Source organism: Salvelinus alpinus, chromosome 1, assembly GCF_045679555.1.
Source record: "Salvelinus alpinus chromosome 1, SLU_Salpinus.1, whole genome shotgun sequence".
Taxonomy (NCBI): domain Eukaryota; kingdom Metazoa; phylum Chordata; class Actinopteri; order Salmoniformes; family Salmonidae; genus Salvelinus; species Salvelinus alpinus.
The window spans coordinates 106,266,414-106,294,207 of record NC_092086.1 but is presented as its reverse complement, the minus strand read 5'-3'; the positions used below and the strand labels follow the sequence as shown (position 1 = coordinate 106,294,207).

The following is a 27,794-nucleotide window of genomic DNA, read 5'->3' as shown; positions in this document are numbered from 1 at the left end:
GCCAGTGGAGAGAGCGGAGGAGCGGGGTGACGTGAGAGAACTTGGGAAAGTTGAACACCAGACGGGCTGCGGCGTTCTGGATGAGTTGTAGGGGTTTAATGGCACAGGCAGGGAGCCCAGCCAACAGCGAGTTGCAGTAATCCAGACGGGAGATGACAAGTGCCTGGATTAGGACCTGCGCCGCTTCCTGCGTGAGGCAGGGTCGTACTCTGCGAATGTTGTAGAGCATGAACCTACAGGAACGGGTCACCGCCTTGATGTTAGTTGAGAACGACAGGGTGTTGTCCAGGATCACGCCAAGGTTCTTAGCACTCTGGGAGGAGTAAAGACTAGGACTAAAGACATCAAATCTAGTTTTTGTCATCAGAAAAATAACATTTACAGAAAATAAACAACTAAAGCCTGGCGTACACTATTTTTGATCTGATTTAGCTGTCCCAGACAAGTTTTTGAGATAGGAGACAAAATTCCCATGTCATTGCCTACTCGGGATGTGCTGCTGTTACCAACGCTCGTTTAATGTGAGCGGGTCTGAAACACAATCTGAGGGCTACTGATCCCGTCTTTGAGCGTCCCAGACGTCCTGATATTTTGAAATAGGTTTGATTTTATCGGCACAAAATCTGCAATGCTCTTGTAATGTGAGATGTGCAACGACATGTTTTGAGAACGATTATCAGCGATTGTTTGTATGCTGGGGCCTAAAAATATCCTCTCTGTTTGAACTCATTCTGTCTCTTCTCTTCATCTCACTGGGAGAAGCAAATTGTTTATTTTCCTCCCTTCTTCCCCCCACCCTCTCAATCTCTGCCTTTCTTTCTTTCTTTCTTTCTTTCTCTCTCTCTCTACTTTGGGTGAAAATCTCAACACATGGATCAATTATTTATTAATTACTATTCACATCTAATCTGAAATCACTCAGCCAAAGAGTTGCAAGGACTATTTTATGTACATATATTATAGGTAGTTTTAGATCTTGAGGTGGACAGTGATATAATGTATCTCTCTCCTGAGAACCTAAGGTCAGACAGATGCTGTTCCTCTGTCTCCCGCCGCAGTAATATCAATGATTTATGTTGGGAATAAGGACCGTCTCTGGACAGTAGCTGCGTCCCAAATTACACACTATTCCTTATATAGTGCATTACTTCTCCCTATGGGCCCTGGTAAAAAAGAGTGAACTATAAAGGGAATATGGTGCCATTTGGGACAGCCAGACACTGATACAGAGAAGGTCCTTATTCCCACCATAGTTTATAGCCTCTGATTTCATCTAATGGCCTCAACTGAGGTGGAAAATCGTGTTGAGGCAAAACCTGTCCTGCGAGCCAATATACCTGAATCCATAATGATATTGCTGGTGGATTGGATATGAATGGAAATACAGTGCATTCGGAAAGTATTCAGAACCCTTCCCTTTTCCCCCACTTTGTTACGTTACAGCCTTATTCTAAAATGGATTAAATAAAACATTTTCCTCATCAATCTACACACAATACCCCATAATGACAAAGTGAAAACAGGTTGAGAACTATTTGCCAATTTATAAAAATAAAAAAATAAACAGAAATACCTTATTTACGGAAGTATTCAGACCCTTTGCTATGAGACTCTTTTCCATTGATCATCCCTGATATGTTTTTACAACTTGATTGGAGTCCACTTGTGGTAAATTCAATTGATTGGACATGATTTGGAAATGCACACACCTGTCTATATACGGTCTCACAGTTGACATTGCATGTCACAGCAAAAACAAAGCCATGAGGTCGAAGGAATTGTCCGTAGAGCTCCGATACAGGATTGTGTCGAGGCACAGATCTGGAGAAGGGTACCCAAAAATGTATGCAGCATTGAAGGTCCCCAACAAGACAGTGGCCTCCATCATTCTTAAATGGAAGAAGTTTGGAACCACCAAGACACTTCCTAGAGCTGGCCGCCCGGCTGAACTGAGCAATCGGGGGAGAAGGGCCTTGGTCAGGGAGATGACCAAAAACCCGATGGCCACTTTGACAGAGCTCCAGAGTTCCTCTGTGGAGATGGGAGAACCTTCCAGAATGACAACCATCTCTGCAGCACTACACCAATCAGGCCTTTATGGTAGAGTGGCCAGACGGAAGCCACTCCTCAGTAAAAGGTACTTGGAGTTTGCCAAAAGGCACCTAAAGACTCTCAGACCATAAGAAACAAGATTCTCTGGTCTGATGAAACCAAGATTGCACTCTTTGGCCTGAATGCCAAGCGTCACGTCTGGAGGAAACCTGGCACCATCCCTACGGTGAAGCATGGAGGTGGCAGCATCATGCTGTGGGGATGTTTTTCAGCGGCTGGGAATGGGAGACTAGTCAGGATCGAGGGAAAGATGAGCAGAGCAAAGTACAGAGAGACCCTTGATGAAAACCTGCTCCAGAGCTCTCAGGACCTCAGACTGGGGCGAAGGTTTACCTTCACACAGGACAATGACCCTAAGCACACAGCCAAGACAACACAGGAGTGGCTTCGGGACAAGTCTGAATGTCCTTGAGTGGCCCAGCCAGAGCACAGACTTGAACCTGATCGAGCATATCTGGAGAGACCTGAAAATAGCTGTGCAGCAATGCTCCCCATCCAACCTGACAAGCTTGAGAGGAAACTCCCCAAGTACAGGTGTGCCAAGCTTGTAACATCATACCCAAGAAGACTCAAAGCTGTAATCGCTGCCAAAGGTGCTTCAACAAAGTACTGAGTAAAGGGTCTGAATACTTATGTAAATGTGATATTTCAGGTTTTTTTCTTTTTTTTCTTCTAAAAACCTGTTTTTGCTTTGTCATTATGGGGTATTGTGTGTAGATTGATGAGGGAAAAAAACAATCAATTTTAGAATAAGGCTGTAACGTAACAAAATAATCTGAATCTGAATACTTTCCGAATGCACTGTATATGTTTCTCTTATCACAATTTGCATTACCATTAATATGAAGGCATAATTGACCAGCGATGAGGTAACCTGATCTTTACCTATGTTGATGAAATCTGATCGGTATTGGCATGTCATTCCGAAGCCAAAGTCTCTCCAGAATCCTGTATCCTTTTTAATGACCTATTAAACCAGAGCAATAAAGAACAGGCAAATGTAATGTGAGAAAACATGCTGTTGTACCATGTATGTGGAAGAATAATTTAGAGGACATCAGTGAAAACAGCTTTCTTACCAGTTGCTGCTCCACTGGAGGGATGTGGTCGTGGTTACCGTAAATCAGGGTTGGGTTGTACTGGCTGAACAGAACGGGATAGAACACCTTTTTACCTAAGGAAGAAAGATATGCAAATGTTATCAAACAAATCAAAAGATTCCTAATGTATTTATTACCCATGTTAAATAAAGTTGAAGTTGAACATGTTGTTAGAGCATCCCATTCTGAACACAGCACTGATGTGGGTTTGTTCAGTCAAGTGTAGTAACCTCACTCACCAGGTTGAGTGTTGAGTCGGCAGGTGTTGAGGAAGTCAGCGGTGAAGTAGATGTCGACATCACAGAAGAAAAGGAGAACGTTCCCTCCTTTCCACGCCCTGGCGCCCACATCCAGGCCACGCCCCCGGGAGAACTCCTCATTCAGCTGGAGCAGAGTGAAGTTCTTAAAGTTCATCTCCCTGTGAGGTGGGAAAGGGAGAGACTTTATTCATTAGATTTGTGGACAATTGAAAAACACATTTCAGCTACACGTGAATACACTGTATTTAAAATCATCAAGGATAACACAATAACGTTTAAAGATCCAATTCAGATGTTTTTATTTCAATGTCAAATCATTTCTGGGTCATAATTAAGTACCTTACTGTGATTGTTTTCAATTAAAATAGTCAAAAATAAAATTAAAATAGCTTCTTAGCAAAGATACATTTCTCAAGCAGGTTCTCAAGAGGTTTGGAACACAGACACCCTCTGGAAAATATTAACTGTCTTTATTATTGGTCTATGAACTAATTAGGCGATAAATTAGTTAATAGACCAATAATAAAGACAGTTAATATTTTCCAGACCACTGTGTTCCAAACCTCTCTGCCAATAACAGCTAGTTTTCAGTTTTCCCCTCCCCACTCAGAACACTCCCAGACAGTCCAAGAAAAATTAATGCTTGAGAAATGTATCTTTGCTAAGAAGCTATTTTTATTTTATTTTTGACAGCTTTGCACACTCTTGCACACACATTTCTGACTGTATTGGACCTTTAAGAACTTATTGCTGCTGTGGTCCTCTGAGGAGAGGAGGGAGAGAAAGAGAAGAAAGGAGAGGGAGAGGACAAGAGAAACCCAACCCAATGGACACCAGAAAGAGGGAAACCACATGGCTCCTCAAGAAATTGCTCAAAAAGTGAATTAGCTTAATTGGTTCAAAGTTAACTTAGTAGAGGGAATGGGACAGTCTTAATTGATCAGTGTCTAATGGGTGTTATGAGAGCAGAGAGGGCAGAGGACCCAGCTGAGCCTGGATACAGGCACTACATACAATACACACAGCTCTGTCTTTGTACTGTACCATTAACTACAGTACATGCACACACACACACACACACACACACACACACACACACACACACACACACACACACACACACACACACACACACACACACACACACACACACACACACACACACACACACACACACACACACACACACACACACACACACACACACACACACACACACAGACAGAGACTATCCAGCATATTGTAGTGAACCTAATTTCCCCTCTGACAGCAGCAGGACTGATAAGATCAGGCTATAAAGTGGCTACATGATGGTTGTGTCCCAAATGGATCCCTATTCCCTACATTCCTCCACTACTTTTGACAAGGGCACTTACTTAGGGCTCTGGTCCAAAGTAGTGCAATATATAGGGAATAGGGAGCCAGTCGGCACGTAGCCCCGGTGTGTGGGATGAGAAGTAAGGTTTGTTAATATGCTGCTCACTGTCAATGTGGCAAATGTGTTTTAACATCTCAGCCTCCTTTAGGAATCCTCCTCCTCCACCCACGGTAAACATCCACTGACTGATGTTCCTGTATTAGTGAGGGATTACTGCCCTGCTGGATAGTGTCAGCGACTGAATGGCACTTTGGTGACTCAACTCAAACACAAGCCTGCTAACTGTACAAGACCAACAGAGAGAGATGGAGAGAGACGCATGGAGAGACTGAGGTCTGCCACACACACACACACACGCACGCACACACTGCAGGATCCAGCAGGATAAATTATACATTAAATCCTAACCTTGGGCCTTGTACTAGGGGGAATTAGCTAGAATCTCCCAAAAACATTGCAATTAATCGTTTGAGATGTGAACACTATAAAATTGCTAATGCATTATTAACAAACTCTCTCAAATGAACATAATCACAGATTCATGCCCATAATAGATCATAACAGAAACTTTTTCCAGTTAAAAGGAGAACATCGTTAGTCATCTGTGACATAGTTGAACCAAGTCTGGAACCAACAGGACCCTGAACAGCTTCTAGCCCCAAGACTGCTGTAAGGGTGCGTGACACCTGCTACATAGTTAACCAATAGCTATATGGACTATATGCATTGCCCCTTTTTGCTATAACTGTTTTGACACATACGCTGCTGCTGTTACTGTTTATTATCTATCCCGTTGCCTTATCACTTTATCCATACCTACACTGTATAAGTATTCCAGGTGACTACCTCATGAAGCTGGTTGAGAGAATGCCAAGAGTGTGCAAAGCTGTCATCAAGGCAAAGGGTGGCTACTTTGAAGAATCTCAAAAATACAATATATTTTGATTTGTTTAACACTTCTTTGGTTACTACATGATTCCATATGTGTTATTCCATAGTTTTGATGTCTCCACTATTATTCTACAATGTAGAAAATAGTCAAAATAAAGAAAAACCCTTGAATGAGTATGTGTGTACAAACATTTGACTGGTACTGTATATCAATATAAGGCTATGGCTAGGGTGACATTGGTTGTCATTCACACTCTACAGGTTGTAGGCTCTTCCCAGTGCTGAGCAGTCCTCCCATCTCCCTAGCAGCAGCTGAACCAGATGGAAGGGCTTCCTGTTGCTTCCCTGGGGACTCTGGCTCTGGAAACGATGAGCTGGGTGTTTCATTTCAGATTAATCTGTACGGAGCCTAATTTATATCTGCTGTCAGAATGAAAACGTTGATTTAGGACCAGTATACTTGTACTTAATCCTGTTTAGACACAGATACACCCACGAATTGGCTGGTGTAGCCAAAGCATTAACGCGCACCAAGAAATACAGACTGGCTGAAAAATACAGACAGACAGAAACACAGACACACACAAACGCAAAAGCAAACACACTGCACACACACACGTCTACCATTCACTCGTACTAAAACTTATCAGAAAAGAGCCGAATGTCCTTGTAAGGGCTGCCACCAGAATTCTCAGCCTGTGGTTTTTCCAAGGTGCACAAAATCTTGGGACACGAAAACATTGTTCACCAAGACCCATGGGAGTTGTTTTGCATCGGATAAATACCTTTCAAACCATTAATTCCCACAAAAATAAGCACACGCAATGTATGTGGGCCAGCAATCCTGTGGGATTCGGAATAGTTAAAAGCAGTCAATCAGGATTTTATTTCAATCACATTAGTAGAGAGTAGGAGTGTCCTGAAATGGCACTGAAATAACTTAATTGGACTCTATAAAAACTGGAAAACACATATCCTGAGGCGGCATTTATTGTAGCTGGGGATTTTAACAAAGCTAATCTGAAAACAAGGCACCCTAAATTTTATCAGCATATCGAATGTGCGACCCGGGCTGGCAAAATTCTGGATCATTGCTACTCAAACTTCCGTGACGCATACAAAGCCCTCCCTCGCCCTCCTTTCGGCAAATCTGACAACGACTCCATTTTGTTGCTCCCAGCCTATAGACAGAAACTAAAACAGGAAACGCCCGTGCTCAAGTCTGTTCAACGCTGGTCTGACCAATCTGATTCCACGCTTCAAGATTGCTTCGATCACGTGGACTGGGATATGTTCCGGATAGCCTCAGACAACAACATTGATGTATACGCTGATTTGGTGAGCGAGTTTATTAGCAAGTGCATCGGTGATGTGGTACCCACGGTGACTATTAAAACCTTCCCCAACCAGAAACTGTGGATTGATGGTAGCATTCGCGCAAAACTGAAAGTACGAACCACTGCTTTTAATCATGGCAAGGTGACCGGAAACATGACCGAATGCAAACAGTGTAGCTATTCCCTCCGCAAGGCAATCAAACAAGCTAAGCGTCAGTATAGAGACAAAGTAGAGTCGCAATTCAACGGCTCAGACACGAGACATATGTGGCAGGGTCTACAGTCAATCACGGATTACAAAAAGAAAACCAGCCCCGTCGCGGACACCGATGTCTTGCTCCCAGACAAACTAAACAACTTCTTTGCTCGCTTTGAGGATAATACAGTGCCTCTGACACTACCAAAACTACCAAAGCTACCAAAACCTGCGGGTTCTCCTTCACCGCAGCCAACGTGAGTAAAACATTTAAACGTGTTAACCCTCGCAAGGCTCCTGGCCCAGACGGCATCCCTAGCCGCGTCCTCAGAGCATGCGCAGACCAGCTGGCTGTGTGTTTACAGACATATTCAATCAATCTCTATCCCAGTCTGCTCTTCCCACATGCTTCAAGAGCTTGAGGCCCTGGGTCTCTACTCCGCCCTGTGCAACTGGGTCCTGGACTTTCTGACCGGCCGCCCCCAGATGGTGAGGTTAGGAAACAACATCTCCACCCCACTGATCCTCAACACTGGGGCACCACAAGGGTGCATTCTCAGCTCTCTCCTGTACTCCCTGTTCACTCCCTGTAAACAGCCATCACTAACATTGACTGTGTGACCATGCACGCCTACAACTCAATCATCAAGTTTGCAGACGACACTACAGTGGTAGGCTTGATTACCAACAACGACGAGACGGCCTACAGGGAGGAGGTGAGGGCACTCAGAGTGTGGTGTCAGGAAAATAACCTCACACTCAACGTCAACAAAACAAAGGAGATGATCGTGGACTTCAGGAAACAGCAGAGGGAGCACCCCCCTATCCACATCGGCGGGACAGTAGTGGAGAAGGTAGAAAGTTTTAAGTTCCTCTGCGTACACATCACGGACAAACTGAAATGGTCCACCCACACAGACAGCGTGGTGAAGAAGGCGCAACAGCGCCTCTTCAACCTCAGGAGGCTGAAGAAATTTGGCTTGTCACCAAAAACACTCACAAACTTTTACAGATGCACAATCGAGAGCATCCTGTCGGGCTGTATCACCGCCTGGTACGGCAACTGCTCCGCCCACAACCGTAAGGCTCTCCAGAGGGTAGTGAGTTCTGCACAACGCATCACCGGGGGCAAACTACCTGTCCTCCAGGACACCTACACCACCCGATGTCACAGGAAAGCCAGGACAAGAAGGACAACAACCACCTGAGCCACTGCCTGTTCACCCCACTATCATCCAGAAGGCGAGGTCTGTACAGGTGCACCAAAGCTGGGACCGAGAGACTGAAAAACAGCTTCTGACTCAAGGCCATCAGACTGTTAAACAGCCATCACTAACATTGAGTGGCTGCTGCCAACATACTGACTCAATCTCTAGCCACTATAATAATACAAAATTGGATGCACTGGTCAATTTAAACAATGCCACTTTATATAATGTTTACATACTCTACATTACTCATCTCATATGTATATACTGTACTCTATACCATCTACTGCATCTTGCCTATGCCGTTCGGCCATCGCTCATCCATATATTTATATGTACATATTCTTATTCATTCCTTTACACTTGTGTGTATAAGGTAGTTGTTGTGAAATTGTTAGATTACTTGTTAGATATTACTGCACGGTCGGAATTAGAAGCACAAGCATTTCGCTACACTCGCTTTAACATCTGCTAACCATGTGTATGTGACCAATAACATTTGATTTGATTTGAGTGGGTTTATTTCAGGATCCAGGCAGTGATTCAAGAAGCCCCAAAACTCTGGTATTTCCTTTTGTGATCCAGTTTGCTTTAAAGGGAATGTCCATCTGGTGCAGGTCTGGGACAGCCCCCCCCTCTCTCTCTCTCCCTCTCTTTCTCAGTTTCTCTCTTTCTCTCTCTCTCTCTCTCTCTCTCTCTCTCTCTCTCTCTCTCTCTCTCTCTCTCTCTCTCTCTCTCTCTCTCTCTCTCTCTCTCTCTCTCTCTCTCTCTCTCTCTCTCTCTCTCTCTCTCTCTGTCTGTCTGTCTGTCTGTCTGTCTGTCTGTCTGTCTGTCTGTCTGTCTGTCTGTCTGTCTGTCTGTCTGTCTGTCTGTCTGTCTGTCTGTCTGTCTGTCTGTCTGTCTGTCTGTATCTCACACTCTCTCTTCACTACCTCTGTCTCTCTCTCTCTGTCTGTCTCTGTCGGTCAGTCTGTCTGTCTCTCTCATCCAGCGGACCCCTTCAGATTTGGTCATGGCTAAAGTGCCGCCATGTCAAACAAAACCACAAAGACCCCTATCTGTCTACTGTTATTACCCTGATGAGTCTCACTTTCTGCATAAGTGACTGTTGATACCCTGATGAGTCTCACTTTCTGCCTTAGTGTGTGTGTGTGTGTGTGTGTGTGTGCGTGCGTGCGTGCGTGCGTGCGTGCGTGCGTGCGTGCGTGCGTGCGTGCGTGCGTGTGTGTGAAAGATATAGTATGATGTACCAAACATCAACGTTGAATGGAAACACTGGAAATACTGAAAGAACACGGGACGCACTCTTTTCAGGCCAGTGGTGTGAAAAGAGTGCTTCCCAAAAGAACACACCCCGGCCGAAATGCCACACTTTGCTGTGGTGTAGGTTTTTCGATAGTAGGCAGTGCTCTGTCTGTCTCCCTGAGGAGCTGATCCATATGTGGAGATGTAGGGATGGTGCATTAGTATTCATTGTGAGCTGGTAGCTGGTGGGCTGGTGTTTGTGCTCTGAGTGCATCTGCCGTTCACTGGTGTTTAGCTTTCACCCTGGGCTCAAAATGGTCTCCTCTCCTCTCCTCTCCTCTCCTCTCCTCTCCTCTCCTCTCCTCTCCTCTCCTCTCCTCTCCTCTCCTCTCCTCTCCTCTCCTCTCCTGACCTCTCCTCACATCTCTTCTCCTCGTCTTCTCTTGTCTTTTCATCTCTTCCTCTCTCTTCTCCCTCTATTCTCCTCTCCTCTCTCCTCTCTCCTCTCTCCTCTCTCCTCTCTCCTCTCTCCTCTCTCCTCTCTCCTCTTTCCTCTTTCCTCTCCTCTCTCCTTCATCAATACTAATTATTCATGTCTATCGATTTCCCCGCTCTTCAAACAGCTCTGTGTGCCTGGTTAAAGAGTGTTGGAGATAAGCATGTCGTTGTCTGGTACAGCTCACTAAGATACAGCATAAGGAGTTGAACTTTACTTCAACCTGCCCTGTCCATCACTAAGATACAGCATAAGCCCTGTCCATCACTAAGATACAGCATAAGCCCTGTCCATCACTAAGATACAGAATAAGGAGTTGAACTTTACTTCAACCTGCCCTGTCCATCACTAAGACACAGCATAAGGAGTTGAACTTTACTTCAACCTGCCCTGTCCATCACTAAGACACAGCATAAGGAGTTGAACTTTACTTCAACATGCCCTGTCCATCACTAAGACACAGAATAAGGAGTTGAACTTTACTTCAACCTGCCCTGTCCATCACTAAGACACAGCATAAGGAGTTGAACTTTACTTCAACATGCCCTGTCCATCACTAAGACACAGAATAAGGAGTTGAACTTTACTCCAACCTGCCCTGTCCATCACTAAGACACAGAATAAGGAGTTGAACTTTACTTCAACCTGCCCTGTCCATCACTAAGACACAGAATAAGGAGTTGAACTTTACTTCAACCTGCCCTGTCCATCACTAAGACACAGCATAAGGAGTTGAACTTTACTTCAACCTGCCCTGTCCATCACTAAGACACAGAATAAGGAGTTGAACTTTACTTCAACCTGCCCTGTCCATCACTAAGACACAGAATAAGGAGTTGAACTTTACTCCAACCTGCCCTGTCCATCACTAAGACACAGAATAAGGAGTTGAACTTTACTTCAACCTGCCCTGTCCATCACTAAGACACAGAATAAGGAGTTGAACTTTACTCCAACCTGCCCTGTCCATCACTAAGACACAGCATAAGGAGTTGAACTTTACTTCAACCTGCCCTGTCCATCACTAAGACACAGCATAAGGAGTTGAACTTTACTCCAACCTGCCCTGTCCATCACTAAGACACAGCATAAGGAGTTGAACTTTACTTCAACCTGCCCTGTCCATCACTAAGACACAGCATAAGGAGTTGAACTTTACTTCAACCTGCCCTGTCCATCACTAAGACACAGCATAAGGAGTTGAACTTTACTTCAACCTGCCCTGTCCATCACTAAGACACAGAATAAGGAGTTGAACTTTACTTCAACCTGCCCTGTCCATCACTAAGACACAGCATAAGGAGTTGAACTTTACTTCAACCTGCCCTGTCCATCACTAAGACACAGCATAAGGAGTTGAACTTTACTCCAACCTGCCCTGTCCATCACTAAGACACAGCATAAGGAGTTGAACTTTACTTCAACATGCCCTGTCCATCACTAAGATACAGAATAAGGAGTTGAACTTTACTTCAACCTGCCCTGTCCATCACTAAGACACAGCATAAGGAGTTGAACTTTACTTCAACATGCCCTGTCCATCACTAAGACACAGCATAAGGAGTTGAACTTTACTTCAACATGCCCTGTCCATCACTAAGACACAGCATAAGGAGTTGAACTTTACTTAAACTTGCCCTGTCCATCACTAAGACACAGCATAAGGCAGGGTTCGTCATCTAGGTTTGACCTTGGTCCTAATTTTTTCTGAGCTAATAGTCGGTGGGCCAGAACATAATTAGTATATAATATTAGCAAAATTAATTGGCCTACACTACAAATTGAACATAATTTTTAACACATCTGATTAGTACATAATAAATTCAGTGCAATAACATAATAATTTTGATCTGATTACAATCTGATTACAATAATATCACCATGTCTGTATTCAGTTTTTATTTTTGTCTATTTCTCTGTGCGTAGATTGGTGGGGAAAACCAGGTCTACGTAGCCTACTGTAGTCTACACTACTTTATCTAACGTCAACATTCCTTCAGATCAATTTGCTTTATAGCAAGAAAAGATGTTGCTCTCAAAAGAAAGGTGGATAATGAAAATGGAAGTTTCAGCGAAGAATGTACAGAGAGAAATGTGTTCATCTTACCATATTTTCCCAATACCAAGCCAGTGTGTCTTATTTACAATAACAATGTCGCTGTTTGCAAAGAATTCAATCTCAGACGTCCATCTCACATTCATCTCACCCGACATCCACAATATCGTGTCCGAGGGGAAATGCAACTTTTTCCATTGAGTAAGTCACATAGTGGCCTATATGACTGTATTTAGTAAATACTAACATTATTGTGAGTGCTTATACAGAGAGCTGACCGTATTTTCTGTTTGTTGTTTGTAAAAATGAAATACAGTGGGGCAAAAAAGTATTTAGTCAGCCACCAATTGTGCAAGTTCTCCCACTTAAAAAGATGAGAGAGGCCTGTAATTTTCATCATAGGTACACTTCAACTATGACAGACAAAACGAGAAAAAAAAATCCAGAAAATCACATTGTAGGATTTTTAATGAATTTATTTGCAAATTATGGTGGAAAATAAGTATTTGGTCAATAACAAAAGTTTATCTCAATACTTTGTTATATACCCTTTGTTGGCAATGACAGAGGTCAAACGTTTTCTGTAAGTCTTCACAAGGTTTTCACACACTGTTGCTGGTATTTTGGCCCATTCCTCCATGCAGATCTCCTCTAGAGCAGTGATGTTTTGGGGCTGTTGCTGGGCAACACGGACTTTCAACTCCCTCCAAAGATTTTCTATGGGGTTGAGATCTGGAGGCTGGCTAGGCCACTCCAGGACCTTGAAATGCTTCTTACGAAGCCACTCCTTCATTGCCCGGGCGGTGTGTTTGGGATCATTGTCATGCTGAAAGACCCAGCCACGTTTCATCTTCAATGCCCTTGCTGATGGAAGGAGGTTTTCACTCAAAATCTCACGATACATGGCCCCATTCATTCTTTCCTTTACACGGATCAGTCGTCCTGGTCCCTTTGCAGAAAAACAGCCCCAAAGCATGATGTTTCCACCCCCATGCTTCACAGTAGGTATGGTGTTCTTTGGATGCAACTCAGCATTCTTTGTCCTCCAAACACGACGAGTTGAGTCTTTACCAAAAAGTTATATTTTGGTTTCATCTGACCATATGACATTCTCCCAATCTTCTTCTGGATCATCCAAATGCTCTCTAGCAAACTTCAGACGGGCCTGGACATGTACTGGCTTAAGCAGGGGGACACGTCTGGCACTGCAGGATTTGAGTCCCTGGTGGCGTAGTGTGTTACTGATGGTAGGCTTTGTTACTTTGGTCCCAGCTCTCTGCAGGTCATTAACTAGGTCCCCCCATGTGGTTCTGGGATTTTTGCTCACCGTTCTTGTGATCATTTTGACCCCACGGGGTGAGATCTTGCGTGGAGCCCCAGATCGAGGCAGATTATCAGTGGTCTTGTTTGTCTTCCATTTCCTAATAATTGCTCCCACAGTTGATTTCTTCAAACCAAGCTGCCTACCTATTGCAGATTCAGTCTTCCCAGCCTGGTGCAGGTCTACAATTTTGTTTCTGGTGTCCTTTGACAGCTCTTTGGTCTTGGCCATAGTGGAGTTTGAAGTGTGACTGTTTGAGGTTGAGGACAGGTGTCTTTTATACTGATAACAAGTTCAAACAGGTGCCATTAATACAGGTAACGAGTGGAGGACAGAGGAGCCTCTTAAAGAAGAAGTTACAGGTCTGTGAGAGCCAGAAATCTTGCTTGTTTGTAGGTGACCAAATACTTATTTTCCACCATAATTGGGAATTTTTAAATTCATTAAAAATCCTACAATGTGATTTTCTGGATTTTTTTTCTCATTTTGTCTGTCATAGTTGAAGTGTACCTATGATGAAAATTACAGGCCTCTCTCATCTTTTTAAGTGGGAGAACTTGCACAATTGGTGGCTGACTAAATACTTTTTTGCCCCACTGTATATTGTTGAAATGAATTACTCGACCGGTGTAGTTTTTTCTCCATATGTTGCTGTGCAACACTTGCATAACAAGTTATCTATATTTTCAGCACCAGGTGCTGTTCACCTCCTATTGATTGCGCTGTGGTTGCAGCTTTACGTTTCAGCACCACAGAATGTTCTGCTGCCTGCTTTATTAGTTGACTGTCTCCTGCATTCTCTCTCCTTATTGATTAAGTTCAAATGTAACTTTTGCGTTATTTAGGTAGGGTAACTTCCTTCTTGGGACATTGCATTTCGGAGTTTTTCCTTCTCATAATTAATTTGGGGGGCCAAATAATATTTCTGGCGGGCCTAATTTCGCCCGCGGGCCACCAGTTGGGGAACCCTGGCATAAGGAGTTGAACTTTGATTCAACTTGCCCCGTACCTATACTTTACTAGCTTGGATACAGTGCTTGCCCTATGAATGTGAACACATACATGTACAGTGTAAAAGGGGTAAAAAGCGTTTGGATATAGCATCAAATTATCCACATGCTGTCTGCTGTTGGAAACAGATATTGACGCAGGCAGAGGCAGTCTATGTGGAGCTACAATGAGGGCAGGCAGGTTCAGGATTCAGGTCATCGACAATGGCAAAAGTCGTCCCCCCCCCATTCTCCCTCGTAAATAATCCATAACCATTTAGACCAAATCAACAGAAAAAGGAAAAGGATTAGAGTTTGGATGTTGTGCTCTTTCTCTCTCTAACAGATCAGTGCTTGATTAAAGTGGCTGATACTGAGTCAGATAAAGCCTTACGTAACCATGGCGATTGAATGCATTGACTCAGACTGAGCTGTTTATCAGGTAACATGAGGACAGACCAGGACTGATATATATGTTTGGTGTGATGTGATCCTGAAATGTAGCAGACCAGGATTCAAATATAATTACTTTGAGCGTTTGATTGAGCATGCCTGGAATGCCGGACACACGTACGCAGCTCAATCAATAATATCAAACACTATTCTTAACCTGGTCTGATGTGAAGTGAGCTCAACTCTGGGACTGATCAGGACTATTAGCATAATCACTAGAAATGTAATTGTGGTACAAAAAGCTAGCAAGAACAAGGGACTGTTTAGAGAACAGATGTCTAAACATGTCTTGCTAGGCATATGCTGTGTCTAAGGTATTTGCTGGGAACAAAGTGAACAAATTCTCCAAGGCCTAACACAGTTCCTTCCCAATGCTGCAGCTTCAACCCCATGCACAGTGAGACAGGTTATTAGAGGAGGTCACTGAATGTACAAGGATACTGTCTTGTATTTCTCTCTTTCTCGCTATTCAAACCATCACAGACAAACCGCCAAGGCCATTCCCAGAGACAGCAGAGCTGTTGAGAATGAGGTGCCTTTGAGTGAAAGATGAGAGAGAGCCAGAGAGAGAAAGCGGTGGCGTGACATCTGAAACCAGCTCAAAGCCCAGCGTGAGGTCTGTCTGTCTGTCTGTCTGTCTGTCTGTCTGTCTGTCTGTCTGTCTGTCTGTCTGTCTGTCTGTCTGTCTGTCTGTCTGTCTGTCTGTCTGTCTGTCTGTCTCTGTCTCTGTCTCTGTCTCTGTCTCTGTCTCTGTCTCTGTCTCTGTCTCTCTCTCTCTCTCTCTCTCTCTCTCTCTCTCTCTCTCTCTCTCTCTCTCTCTCTCTCCTTCTTTCTACCCCTGCAAACCATTCGGCCAGGCATACGTTAGGCTAAAGTGTCTCCATGGAAACCTGCTAGACAATCAGCACAGTACCAGAGTACCATGTGAACTAATCTCACCCACAACACCATCTCAAACTGACCCTGGACCTGTAATCTTCTATGCAGGCAAGACGTCAATGTGACACTAATTTCACCGTGGCCACTATCAGCCTTGACCTGTAAAATCCAACACTGGCAGAGGTCACAGAGTGCTTCTATGTGGCCACACTCCTACATTAGAGAGAGAGAGAGAGAGAGAGAGAGAGAGAGAGAGAGAGAGAGAGAGAGAGAGAGAGAGAGAGAGAGAGAGAGAGAGAGAGAGAGAGAGAGAGAGAGAGAGAGAGAGAGAGAGAGAGAGAGAGAGAGAGAGAGAGAGAGAGAGAGAGAGAGAGAGCGTCCACCCACCTAGATGTGTTCTCCAGCGTGCTCCTGACTTCATTCATTTGGTCCTTCCCAAAGTACACCACAGTTAGGTGGACACGCCCGTCCTGCCGCACACACACCTCTCTGCAACAACAAACAAACACAGATGAAGAAATAATTAATCACACAAAGCAGAGGACTCAACACACAACCCAGGGGGTAACACAGTTGATATCATTGGTTTTCTTTCAGAGACTTTAGCTGCGTTTGATGAAGCCTGCCTGACTGAACCGATGGAATAATCCCCAAAGTGCAAACCCTGCCCACTTGGCACTGAAGGTAGCCTGAAACCAAATGTTCAAAGTATTTGAAAGAAAACATATTCTGTATTGATAACAGAGGTCAGTTCAAAAGGGGTCACAGCAAGATCAGGTACATGTACTTTATGTTATGTATAATGTACATTTGCTATGTACATATGTTATGTTGCTAAAGAGGCACACTGTGAGGACTTGGTAACAGACAGAATCCCCGAGGAGGGATCCATCTCCAGCCCTGGTGTGACATTCCAGAACTCTAGCACCAGACGTTCTAATAGAGACATGCCAAATGTACAACGCTAATGCAGAGGAGCAGGTGGGCAGCTCCTCTCCTCCTCCTCCTCCTTTCCTCTACTCCTGCTCACCTCTCCTCCTCTCCTCTCCTTCTCCTCACTGCTTCTCTCCTCCTCCTCTCCTCTCCTTCTCCTCACTGCTTCTCTCCTCCTCCTTTCCTCTACTCCTGCTCATCTCTCCTCCTCTCATCGCCTTCTCCTCACTGCTTCTCTCCTCCTCCTCTCCTCTCCTCCTCCTCACCTCTCCTCTCCTTCTCCTCACCTCTCTTCCTCTCATCCTCCTCACCCTCCTCTCCTCCTCACCGCTCCTCCTCACCTCTTCCTCTCCTCCTCCTCACCTCTCTTTCTCCTCCTCCTCCTCCTCCTCCTCACCTCTCTGCCTCTCCTCACCTCCCCTTCTCCTCATCTCACCTCTTTCTCTCCACCTCCTCTCACTATACACATTAGGAAGACTAATCCTCATTCAGTCTCTCGAACAGTGTTGGGGACGCTACTCTGAAAATATAGTTTACCAGGCAAACAATTACTTCAAACTGGAGCTACACTAAAGCTCCCCTTAAGAAACATATAGTGCACTTAACTAAAGTTACATCCAAATTACTTCGTGAAAAATTACCATATCTAAATCTGAAATATCATAGACTACAAATTGCAAGAACAGATCACTCTGAAGTCAGATGTTAACATAACGTGTAATTTAGCCTATTAAACACAAAAATGAAGTTTTGAGATATATTTGCAAAAAAAAGCAGTGTGTAGTTCCAGTAGTTAGCTACCCCACTACATGGCTATAGTATGTAATTAACTAATACAAACACTACCTAGATTTTAATGTAGTTCAACTACCACCAAGCTACAGCAAAATGTAATTAAATTACTAGTTAAACTACATGTAGGTCCCTAGTCTCCATTATCGCTCCCTCCAGGTTTAATCTGATCACATTTGCAGCAGACAACATTGGACAGATATGAATAATGTAAACCTACCGTTGTCATCTTAGATGATTGGCCTTCCTTTGCCATTTAAACAGAAGAAGGTTAGTAGATGCAGGGTTTGTTGGAATAAAGTGTTGTGTTTAGTGTCTGTTGCCTCCAGGCCTGGATATTGAAATGAATAGTTATTAAGAATATATGGCTGGGAATTTTAGCTATTGATGCTTTGATTACTTGGCTGTCATACATAATATATATGTGTGTGTGTGTGTGTGTGTGCTTGTGTGTATGTGCATACAGTAAACGTACACTTATCTGTGTACGTGTCATTCCTGTATACGCTGTGCTCAGTAAATGTGTCACACGGCTTCTGAAAGAACGTCAGTCCTCCTAACATTCCTCTCATCTCTTCCTGAAAAAACTGCACACACAAACACCCCGCCGCACCTCCACACACCTCCTCCTCCATCTACATTAATATGGATGAGACCAAAGCGTTTGCTCAGCGACTCAGGGAGACTTTGCACAGCAGGAACAGCACCACTGCAGTATATCAGTTTTATGTGCTGGTTTTAAGACTGCTACTAAGCAGGATTTGCCATAAAAATAAAAAAAAGCCTTGATAAGCAGCTGTGCAGGAGTGTAACAAATCACAGGAATTAAAGAGTCCATCGACGTCTCTAGCAGAGAGAGAGAGAGAGACATGCTGTCACTATCAGAGTACAAACGCAGCAATTACTTCCTTTGGTTTGAATCCTTGCTGCTGTGACAAACTGGGCATGTCAAACATGGTTAACTACAGTATATTCTGTTTCTCATTCTGTTGGTTATGTCATACAATTATCACAGTTAATACAAGTGGACATGGAACATGATTGTTTTGAATGAACCCTTGTTTTTACCCTTATTCTTTAGTAAGGTTAACTGAGAACACAACAACAACCCAGGGGAAGAGTTACAAGGAAGGTGAGAATGAGCCAATAACATGCATGAATAACTGAGTGGCTCTCACTGTACCTGAAGTTGTGCATAAAGTGTCTGAACTTGTCGGCTCGTTGGGAGAGGGGCACTATGATATTGATGCGGACGTTAGCCGTGTCCACCCTCTCGTTCTTCACCTTCATCAGCGGCCCAAAGGGACGGAACAGAACCAGCTTCCTGAACTCACGGCTCTGGTCACCTTTGAAGGTGAGCTCATACACAGTGCCTTTGTCCTTCTCCGTCCGAGTGATACCTGGGGAAGGGAGACGAGTGTGTTTACCCATAGCGTGCAGGCATGTGTCACACACATACACATGAAAAGGCATCTTCCAAATATTGAATTGCACCCCCCCCCTTTTGCACTCACAACAGCCTCAATTCGTCTGGGAACGGACTCTACAAAAGCGTTCCACAGGGATGCTGGCCCATGTTGATCCAATGCTTCCCACAGTTGTGTAAAGTTGGCTGGATGTCCTTTGGGTGGTGGACCATTATTGATACACACAGGAAACTGCTGAGTGTGAAAAACCCAGCAATGTTGCACCTGGCACGTTCAAAGAAACGTACATCTTTTGTCTTGCCCATTCCCCCTCTGAATGGCACCATACACAATCCATGTCTCAATTGTCTCAAGGCTTAAAAATCCTTCTTTAACCTGTCTCCTCCCCTTCATCTACAATGATTGAAGTGGATTTAACAAGTGACATCAATAAGGGGTCATTGCTTTCACCTGGATTCACCTGGTCAGTCTGTGTCATGGAAAGACATGTTCTTAATGTTTTGTATACTCAGTGTATATACACATACATGTACACACATTTGAAGTGCAGTTCAGTTTATTTGCCTATGTGTTATTTGTTTGTAATTATAATGTTATAATCGTGATATATATCCAGTAGTCCATTGGGGATCATCTTCTTGCTTTGTACACAAACACACTCAAACTCAGCCAGACTGTCCGTCGCTACTGCATTTGCACTGTCAACAATCTGTCAAATGGAGAATCATTTCTCCACTGTGCTGCCTGGATTTGTAAGCATTTTCTGACAGAGAAGAATAGCATTGGCTCTGTGGCCGTGGGAGAAAACGACAGACAGGGCACTTCAGGCCAAAGGAGAGAGGACAGACAGGTAATTTCAGAGGGACAGAAAGGGATTTTCAGGTCTCATTAGGGGACAGCATCACTTGCTTCTCCTCTCTGCTCCTGGCTAGTGCCCTGGGCCTTCTGCCATTATGACAGTTGAAGGAGACCGGTCACGCATAGAGATCATACTGACACTGGATTATACCTTCTCATAGAAGTTAGACGTACCCAGACATATAACTTAACAACAATACAGTAGACTCCGTTGTCCCTGTTGTCTCCATTTCACAGCTGTAAACTGTCAGTCAAAACCTCTTGTTTTCTGAAGTCAAAATCAAATGTTCCAAAGACGAGTCTCAATGGACATTACTGGACTAGAGAACTACAGTGTGAGATTCAACATCATGAAAAGAAAATGATCTAAGAAAGAATTATGTACTTTGCTCCCATTTCAAACATTCTACTTTTCATTTAAGAATAAACTCAGGATATTTGAAATCACAGCCTAGCTCCATGTCTCTTCACTTTGGGGACAGGGTAGGATGTGGCTCCACAGCCTAGCTCCATGTCTCTTCACTTTGGGGACAGGGTAGGATATGGCTCCACAGCCTAGCTCCATGTCTCTTCACTTTGGGGACAGGGTAGCATGTGGCTCCGCAGCCTAGCTCCATGTCTCTTCACTTTGGGGACAGGGTAGGATGTGGCTCCACAGCCTAGCTCCATGTCTCTTCACTTTGGGGACAGGGTAGGATGTGGCTCCGCAGCCTAGCTCCATGTCTCTTCACTTTGGGGACAGGGTAGGATGTGGCTCCACAGCCTAGCTCCATGTCTCTTCACTTTGGGGACAGGGTAGGATGTGGCTCCGCAGCCTAGCTCCATGTCTCTTCACTCTGGGGACAGGGTAGCATGTGGCTCCACAGCCTAGCTCCATGTCTCTTCACTTTGGGGACAGGGTAGGATGTGGCTCCACAGCCTAGCTCCATGTCTCTTCACTCTGGGGACAGGGTAGCATGTGGCTCCACAGCCTAGCTCCATGTACTGTACCACATGAACATGTTTGTTACTCACACAGCATACCACTCTTTTTCCACCAAACCGTCTGGTTTTTCTCACTCTCATTCCCTGTGCTGTTCTCTCTTTCACTCTCATCCTCTCTGTCTTTCATTTCCCTATCTTGATCTCGCTCTCTCTCTCTCACTCCTGTTGTCTCGTTACCCATGTCTCATTCTTTCTGTATGACAGATGAGCAAATCCACCCATAGCAGCTCTTGAAAAACTCTATTCAGCACAGCCAATGGGCAGCATTCACTATTTGTGTTCAGTCACGGCTCGCTAACTGAGGATTGGCAGGGCTCATAATGCTCCCTTTATAATCGTCAGCATCTCAACAAGCTTGAAGTTGTCTGAGTAAATGAAAAGGTACTTGTCCACTGGTACAATTAAGTTAAAAGGACAGGCGAAGGAGAACTGCTAAGCTAAAGACAGTTGCCAGTTCATTAACTAGCCTACATGGTTCATTAAAACTTCTTAGGGATAGGGGTCCCGTCAACGGGGCAGTTGTAAATCATGCAGCGCCGTGTGTCACGATCACAGATTTTAGAGAAACAACAAACGTCGGTAGATATAACACGGTTCATTAACTAGCCTACACGGTTCATTAACTAGCCTACACGGTTCATTAACTAGCCTACACGGTTCATTAACTAGCCTAACCGGTTCATTAACTAGCATACACGGTTCATTAACTAGCCTATACAGTTCATGAACTAGCCTACACAGTTCATTAACTAGCCTACACGTTTCATTAACTAGCCTGCACGTTTCATTAACTAGCCTACACAGTTCATTAACTAGCCTACACAGTTCATTAACTAGCCTACACGTTTCATTAACTAGCCTGCACGTTTCATGAACTAGCCTACACAGTTCATGAACTAGCCTACACAGTTCATTAACTAGCCTACACAGTTCATTAACTAGCCTACACAGTTCATTAACTAGCCTACACAGTTCACTAACTAGCCTACACAGTTCATTAACTAGCCTACACAGTTCATTAACTAGCCTACACAGTTCATTAACTAGCCTGCATGTTTCATTAACTAGCCTACACAGTTCATTAACTAGCCTACACAGTTCATTAACTAGCCTACACAGTTCATTAACTAGCCTGCATGTTTCATTAACTAGCCTACACAGTTCATTAACTAGCCTACACAGTTCATTAACTAGCCTACACAGTTCATTAACTAGCCTACACAGTTCATTAACTAGCCTACACAGTTCATTAACTAGCCTGCATGTTTCATTAACTAGCCTACACAGTTCATTAACTAGCCTACACAGTTCATTAACTAGCCTACACAGTTCATTAACTAGCCTACACAGTTCATTAACTAGCCTACACAGTTCATTAACTAGCCTACACGTTTCATTAACTAGCCTACACAGTTCATTAACTAGCCTACACAGTTCATTAACTAGCCTACACGGCTGCTTTCATCTTTGTTGTTGAACAATGGTTGTTGTTTGCTACTTGCTGCACACACGGCCAACAACAGACTAGTTTTTGGATAATTAGCAAATTGGTTATCTACAGGGTGGAAGCATATTTCCTATTGGAGTGTTTAATAGCAGATACCTAAACAGGTCTTTCAAGGAAGAGGTACGTAAACACTCCTGGCTGAAATGATGTTTTCACTATATTTTCAGGATGCCCGTGTTTCAGGATGCCCGTGTCCCTCTCCCAGGTACACGTAGGTATTAGTCAGAAGTGGCCCCAGTAAAGATGTTGACCTTTAAAAGGAAACAGCTCCTCTCTCTGAGCTTGTGGAAGGAAACAGCCCCCCTCTCTGAGCTTGTGGAAGGAAACAGCCCCCCTCTCTGAGCTTGTAGAGATGCTACACACTGAATGGAAAGCAGCTGTGCTCCGTTCCTACTGCAGATCATGCTAGACTAGCCGGATATCCTAGCTTTGGCTCTTCAGCACCCAGCAGCAGGATCCTCTATTGTTTTGCTCTGATTCTCAGCATTCGTCATTATGGCTCGCATATGCTTTTTCAGTTCTGCCCACAAATGTTCTATAGGGTTGAGGTCAGGGCTTTGTGATGCCCACTCCAATAGCTTGACTTTGTTGTCATTAAGCCATTTTGCCACAACTTTGTAAGTATGCTTGGGGTCATTGTCCATTCTGAAGACCCATTTGCGACCAAGCGTTAACTTCCTGACTGATGTCTTGAGATGTTGCTTCAATACATCCACATAATTTCCCCTCCTCATGATGCTATCTATTTTGTGAAGTGCACCAGTCCCTCCTGCAGCAAAGCACCCCCACAACATGATGCTATCACCCCCCTGCTTCACAGTCTGGATGGTGTTTTTCGGCTTGCAAGCATCCCCCTTTTTCCTCCAAACATAACGATGGTCATTATGGCCAAATAGTTCTATTTTTGTTTCATCAGACCAGAGGACATTTCTCCAAAAAGTATGATCTATGTCCCCAGGTGCAGTTGCAAACCGTAGTCTGGCTTTTTTATGGTGGTTTTGGAGCAGTGGCTTCTTCCTTGCTGAGCGGCCTTTCAAGTAATGTCAATATAGGACTCGTTTTACTGTGGATATAGATACTTTTGTACCTGTTTCCTCCAGCATCTTCACAAGGTCCTTTGCTGTTGTTCTGGGATTGATTTGCACTTTTCGCACCAAAGTACGTTCATCTCTAGGAGACAGAACGCGTCTCCTTCCTGAGCGGTATGACGGCTGCGTGGTCCCATGGTGTTTATACTTGCGTATTTTTTGTACAGATGAACGTGGTACCTTCAGGTGTTTGGAAATTGCTCCCAAGGATGAACCAGACTTGTGGAGGTCTACAATTTTTTTTTCTGAGGTCTTGGCTGATTTATTTTGATTTAACCATGATGTCAAACAAAGAGGCACTGAGTTTGAAGGTAGGCCTTGAAATACATCCACAGGTACACCTCCAATTGACTAAAATAATGCCAATTAGAGTATCAGAAGCTTGTAAAGCCATGATATAATTTTCTGGAATTTTCCAAGCTGTGTAAAGGCACAGTCAACTTAGTGTATGTAAACTTCTGACCCACTGGAATTGTGATACAGTGAATTATAAGTGAAATAATCTGTCTGTAAACAATTTTTGGAAAAATGACTTGTGTCATGCACAAAGTAGATGTCCTAACCGACTTACCAAAACAATAGTTTGTCAACAAGAAATTTGTGGAGTGAAAAACGAGTTTTAATGACTCCAACCTAAGTGTATGTAAACTTCCGACTTCAACTGTATACAGCGCATTCAGAAAGTATTCAGAGTCCTTCTATTTTTCCACATGTTGTTACCTTACAGCCGTATTCTAAAACAGATTAAACAAATATTTTCCCTCATCAATCTACACACAATACCCCATAATGACAAAGCGAATTCAGGATTTTAGAATTTTTTCAAAATTGTATACAAATAAAAAACAGAAATACCTTATTTACATAACTTTTCAGACCCTTTGCTATGACATCCGAAATTGAGCTCAGGTGCATCATGTATCCATTGATCATCCTTGAGATGTTTCTACAACTTGTTTGGAGTCCACCTGTGGTAAATTCAATTAATTGGACATGATGTGGAAAGGCACACACCTGTCTATGTAAGGTCCCACCGTTGACAGTGCATGTCAGAGTAAAAACCAAGCCATGAGCTCAAGGAATTGTACGTAGAGCTCCGAGACAGTATTGTGTCAAGGCACAGATCTGGGGAAGTGTACCAAAACATTTCTGCAGCATTGAAGGTCACCAAGAACACAGTGGCCTCCATCATTCGTAAATGGAAGAAGTTTGGAACCACCAAGACTCTTCCTAGAGCTGGTGGCCCGACCAAACTGAGCAATCAGAGGAGAAGGGCCGTGGTCAGGGAGGTGACCAAGAACCCAATGGTCACTCTGACAGAGCTCCAGAGTTCCTCTGTGGAGATGGGAGAACCTTCCAGAAGGACAACCATCTCTGCAGCACACCAATCAGGCCTTTATGGTAGAGTGGCCAGGCGGAAGCCACTCCTCAGTAAAAGGCACATGACAGCCGCTTGGAGTTTGTCAAAAGGCACCTAAAGACTCTCAGATCATGAGAAATAATATTCTCTGGTCTTATGAAACCAAGATTGAACTCTTTGGCCTGAATGCCAAGAGTCATGTCTGGAGGAGATCTGGCACCATCACTACGGTGAAGCATGGTGGTGGCAGCATCATGCTGTGTAGATTTTTTTCAGTGTCCTTGAGTGTCCCATCCAAAGCCTGGACTTGAATCCGATTTAACATCTCTGAGTAAAGGGTCTGAATACTTACGTAAATGTGATATTTCAGTTTTTATTTGTAATAAATTTGCAAAAATGTCTAAAAACCTGTTTTTGTTAATACAGGTTATTGAATAAGTATTAGAATAAGGCTATAATGTTAAGGGGTCTGAATACTTTCTGAATGCACTGTATATATTGTAGATATGCCATACATTTATGTATAGCTGTATACATACTGTATGTTTGGCTCTGGTATTGAGCTTAATGACTCACCTTCTATGAAGTCTGATGCTGAGTAGACCTTGGTGGTGTGGCCCTTGTCTGCTCCGTTGCGGGGGGTGTTGAGACTCTGCAGGGCTGTCTCTAGTGCTTCACTCAGCTCATCCCTCCGGTCCTTCCTCACAGGCTTCTCCTCAGGGTGCCTTGTCAGGCCCATCTCCAGCTGGTACACCCTCTGCAGGGTGAAGCTCTCGAAGGGCACCATGGCGTACTCACTGGGTAGTCTAGTCCCCTGGTGGACCTCCGCCCGGCCCAGCTGACTGTGGAGGAACTCCTGAAGGTCAGCGTGGCTCCTGTCGGCCCCTGGCCCTTGTCCTCCCTCCCCGAGGATACCTCCTCCTGGGGACTGGCCACCCCGGCCTCCCCCTGTCCCCCGCTCCATGGAGTCTTGAACTCCTTTCAGCTGCTCGCTGCGCTCCTGTAGCGCTTCCTTCAGCTGGGCGATCTGTTTCTTTAAACTAGTGATGTGGAGCTTGTGTTGCTCCTCGCGCTCTGCAAGCATGGCTTGGTATCCATTCCGCCCAGTGGGTCCGCTCTGAGCCGCCCCCGTGCCCCCTGCTGCCCCTCCTACCCCGACCCCCATCCCGGGGCGTGGCAGGGCGTGGCTCACCAGGTTGTCCTCGGAGTGGGGGCTGCAGGTCATGACGTAGAGGAGGGACAGAGAGCAGCACACTAGGACCAGCAGAACGCCCACACGGGACACCCAGGCCAGCAGACCCCTCCGCAGCATCCCGCTATCACCCAGAGGATCCAGGGAAACACACACAACTGGACACACCTTACCCTCCAGCGGTGAATACAGTCTCACCGTCCACTAGAATGGAATTGTCTGTGTGATTGTTATTAATGTCTGACTAACCAGAGAAGATCAGCCTGAATGATAACTTGGCTCATTATTTGTCTCATTGTACACTGCTTACACCAATGTCTGGGTTCTTCATCCGTATGTCTGTGGTCAAGGGTGAGGCCCATTGGCCACACCGCCTTCTCCCCTGGATGAGGCCCAGGAAGGCTCAACGAGGTCCAGAACCTGGCTATTTCTATTTCTGATCCAGTCATTGGTAGCAGACGCTATTCATCAGTGAGTCACATCACACGTGGTCCCACTACTTTCTCTGTTCACCTTGTTCTTTCCTTCCTGCCTGATGCTGAGGTTCCATTACAGACCCCTGAGAGAATGTCTGTCTCTCTTTGACTTGTCCTATGTTCCACTGGTCTCATGTTTAGAGATAATGACACATTTTTTGTCATGGTCGGAAATTGAGTAAACTGCAGAGAGGGGAAACCACATTCTCTAGAAGAAGGTGAATTCACAACTATGTTCACTGGCAGTTCTTTCTAAATGTGTACTTCATCCATGAGTCACCTTCTAGAGAGAGAGAGAGAGAGAGAGAGAGAGAGAGAGAGAGAGAGAGAGGGGGGAGTAGAAGGGAAAGAGAGAGAGAAGGAGAAAGAGAGAGTTATAACTCAGTTGGTGTTAATGTACACTTAAGGTTTTTGAGTGTATGATATCATCATCACCATCATTATACATTTCCTCAATCTCTTTCATCTAGACATATATGCCTTGGTATATGAGATAGCCTGAATAGCTTCACTTTGTGGTAAATCTCTCTATCCTGCTGTGGTATAAATCTTTGAGGTCTTATTTGCACAGAGGGTAAACATTTTCCGGACCCTCGAGGGCTTGAGGAGGGCTAAAACCTGAAGTCTATTGCATGAGGATATAGGGACAGAAAATAGTTTCAATATCAAACTCAGATTAGAAAACACACCACAAAATGTTCAAATGTTTATTTTAATATGAGCTAAAAATGTGGGTTTCTACCTGGCGACCATGCCAAGCAGAGCATTTCCCAGTCCCTTTAACTGCTGAATAACAATGGCCGTGTTCGAGAGCATTAAAACGACTGCAGGCGACTGCCGACTGACTGATCTACAAATCACCTTCCATCATAAATAACGACTCATTATTATTTGTAGATCAGTCAGCCAGTCACAATTTACCCATGATACATTGTGGTTTTGATCCTCTCGAACACGGCCATTGTTGTCAGTGGTGACAGTGTGACACTATGGGGGCTATTCTGTCTGTCCTGTCCTCGTACTGTGGAATATTAGGATCGGTGGAAGTATAAACACAAAACAAGAAAAGCAAGAAAATAGGGCATTTACTCACCTACACAAACTCTCCTCTCTCCTACCTTTCTTTTCTCCCCCTTTCTCATTCACAAGCACATTTCCTTAATCAGATTAAGACTGTGTCGTGTCTTTGGCTATGCCGGATTAAGTGATATGACATGCTATTCTATAAAATAATTTCTCTGTAATCAATATTACCT

At 44.3% G+C, this 27,794-nt stretch overlaps 1 protein-coding gene across 2 annotated transcripts in view; it reads right to left on the bottom strand.

Annotated features, from left to right (window-relative positions):
* The window catches only part of LOC139537741 (chondroitin sulfate N-acetylgalactosaminyltransferase 1-like), a 54,179-nt gene that overhangs the window by 6,174 nt on the left and 20,211 nt on the right, over positions 1–27,794 (bottom strand). Inside the window, exons 2-7 of one of the 2 annotated variants that reach the window (XM_071339455.1) lie at positions 25,447–26,821; positions 18,830–19,046; positions 16,309–16,410; positions 3,452–3,630; positions 3,192–3,286; positions 2,998–3,079 (exon numbers count right to left, since the gene is read on the bottom strand). In XM_071339455.1, the coding sequence (XP_071195556.1) occupies positions 2,998–3,079; positions 3,192–3,286; positions 3,452–3,630; positions 16,309–16,410; positions 18,830–19,046; positions 25,447–26,182 (1,411 nt within the window). In that variant the 5' untranslated portion in view covers positions 26,183–26,821. The remainder of the gene's footprint in view (positions 1–2,997; positions 3,080–3,191; positions 3,287–3,451; positions 3,631–16,308; positions 16,411–18,829; positions 19,047–25,446; positions 26,822–27,794) is intronic. The other variant, XM_071339465.1, reaches the window with a different exon arrangement.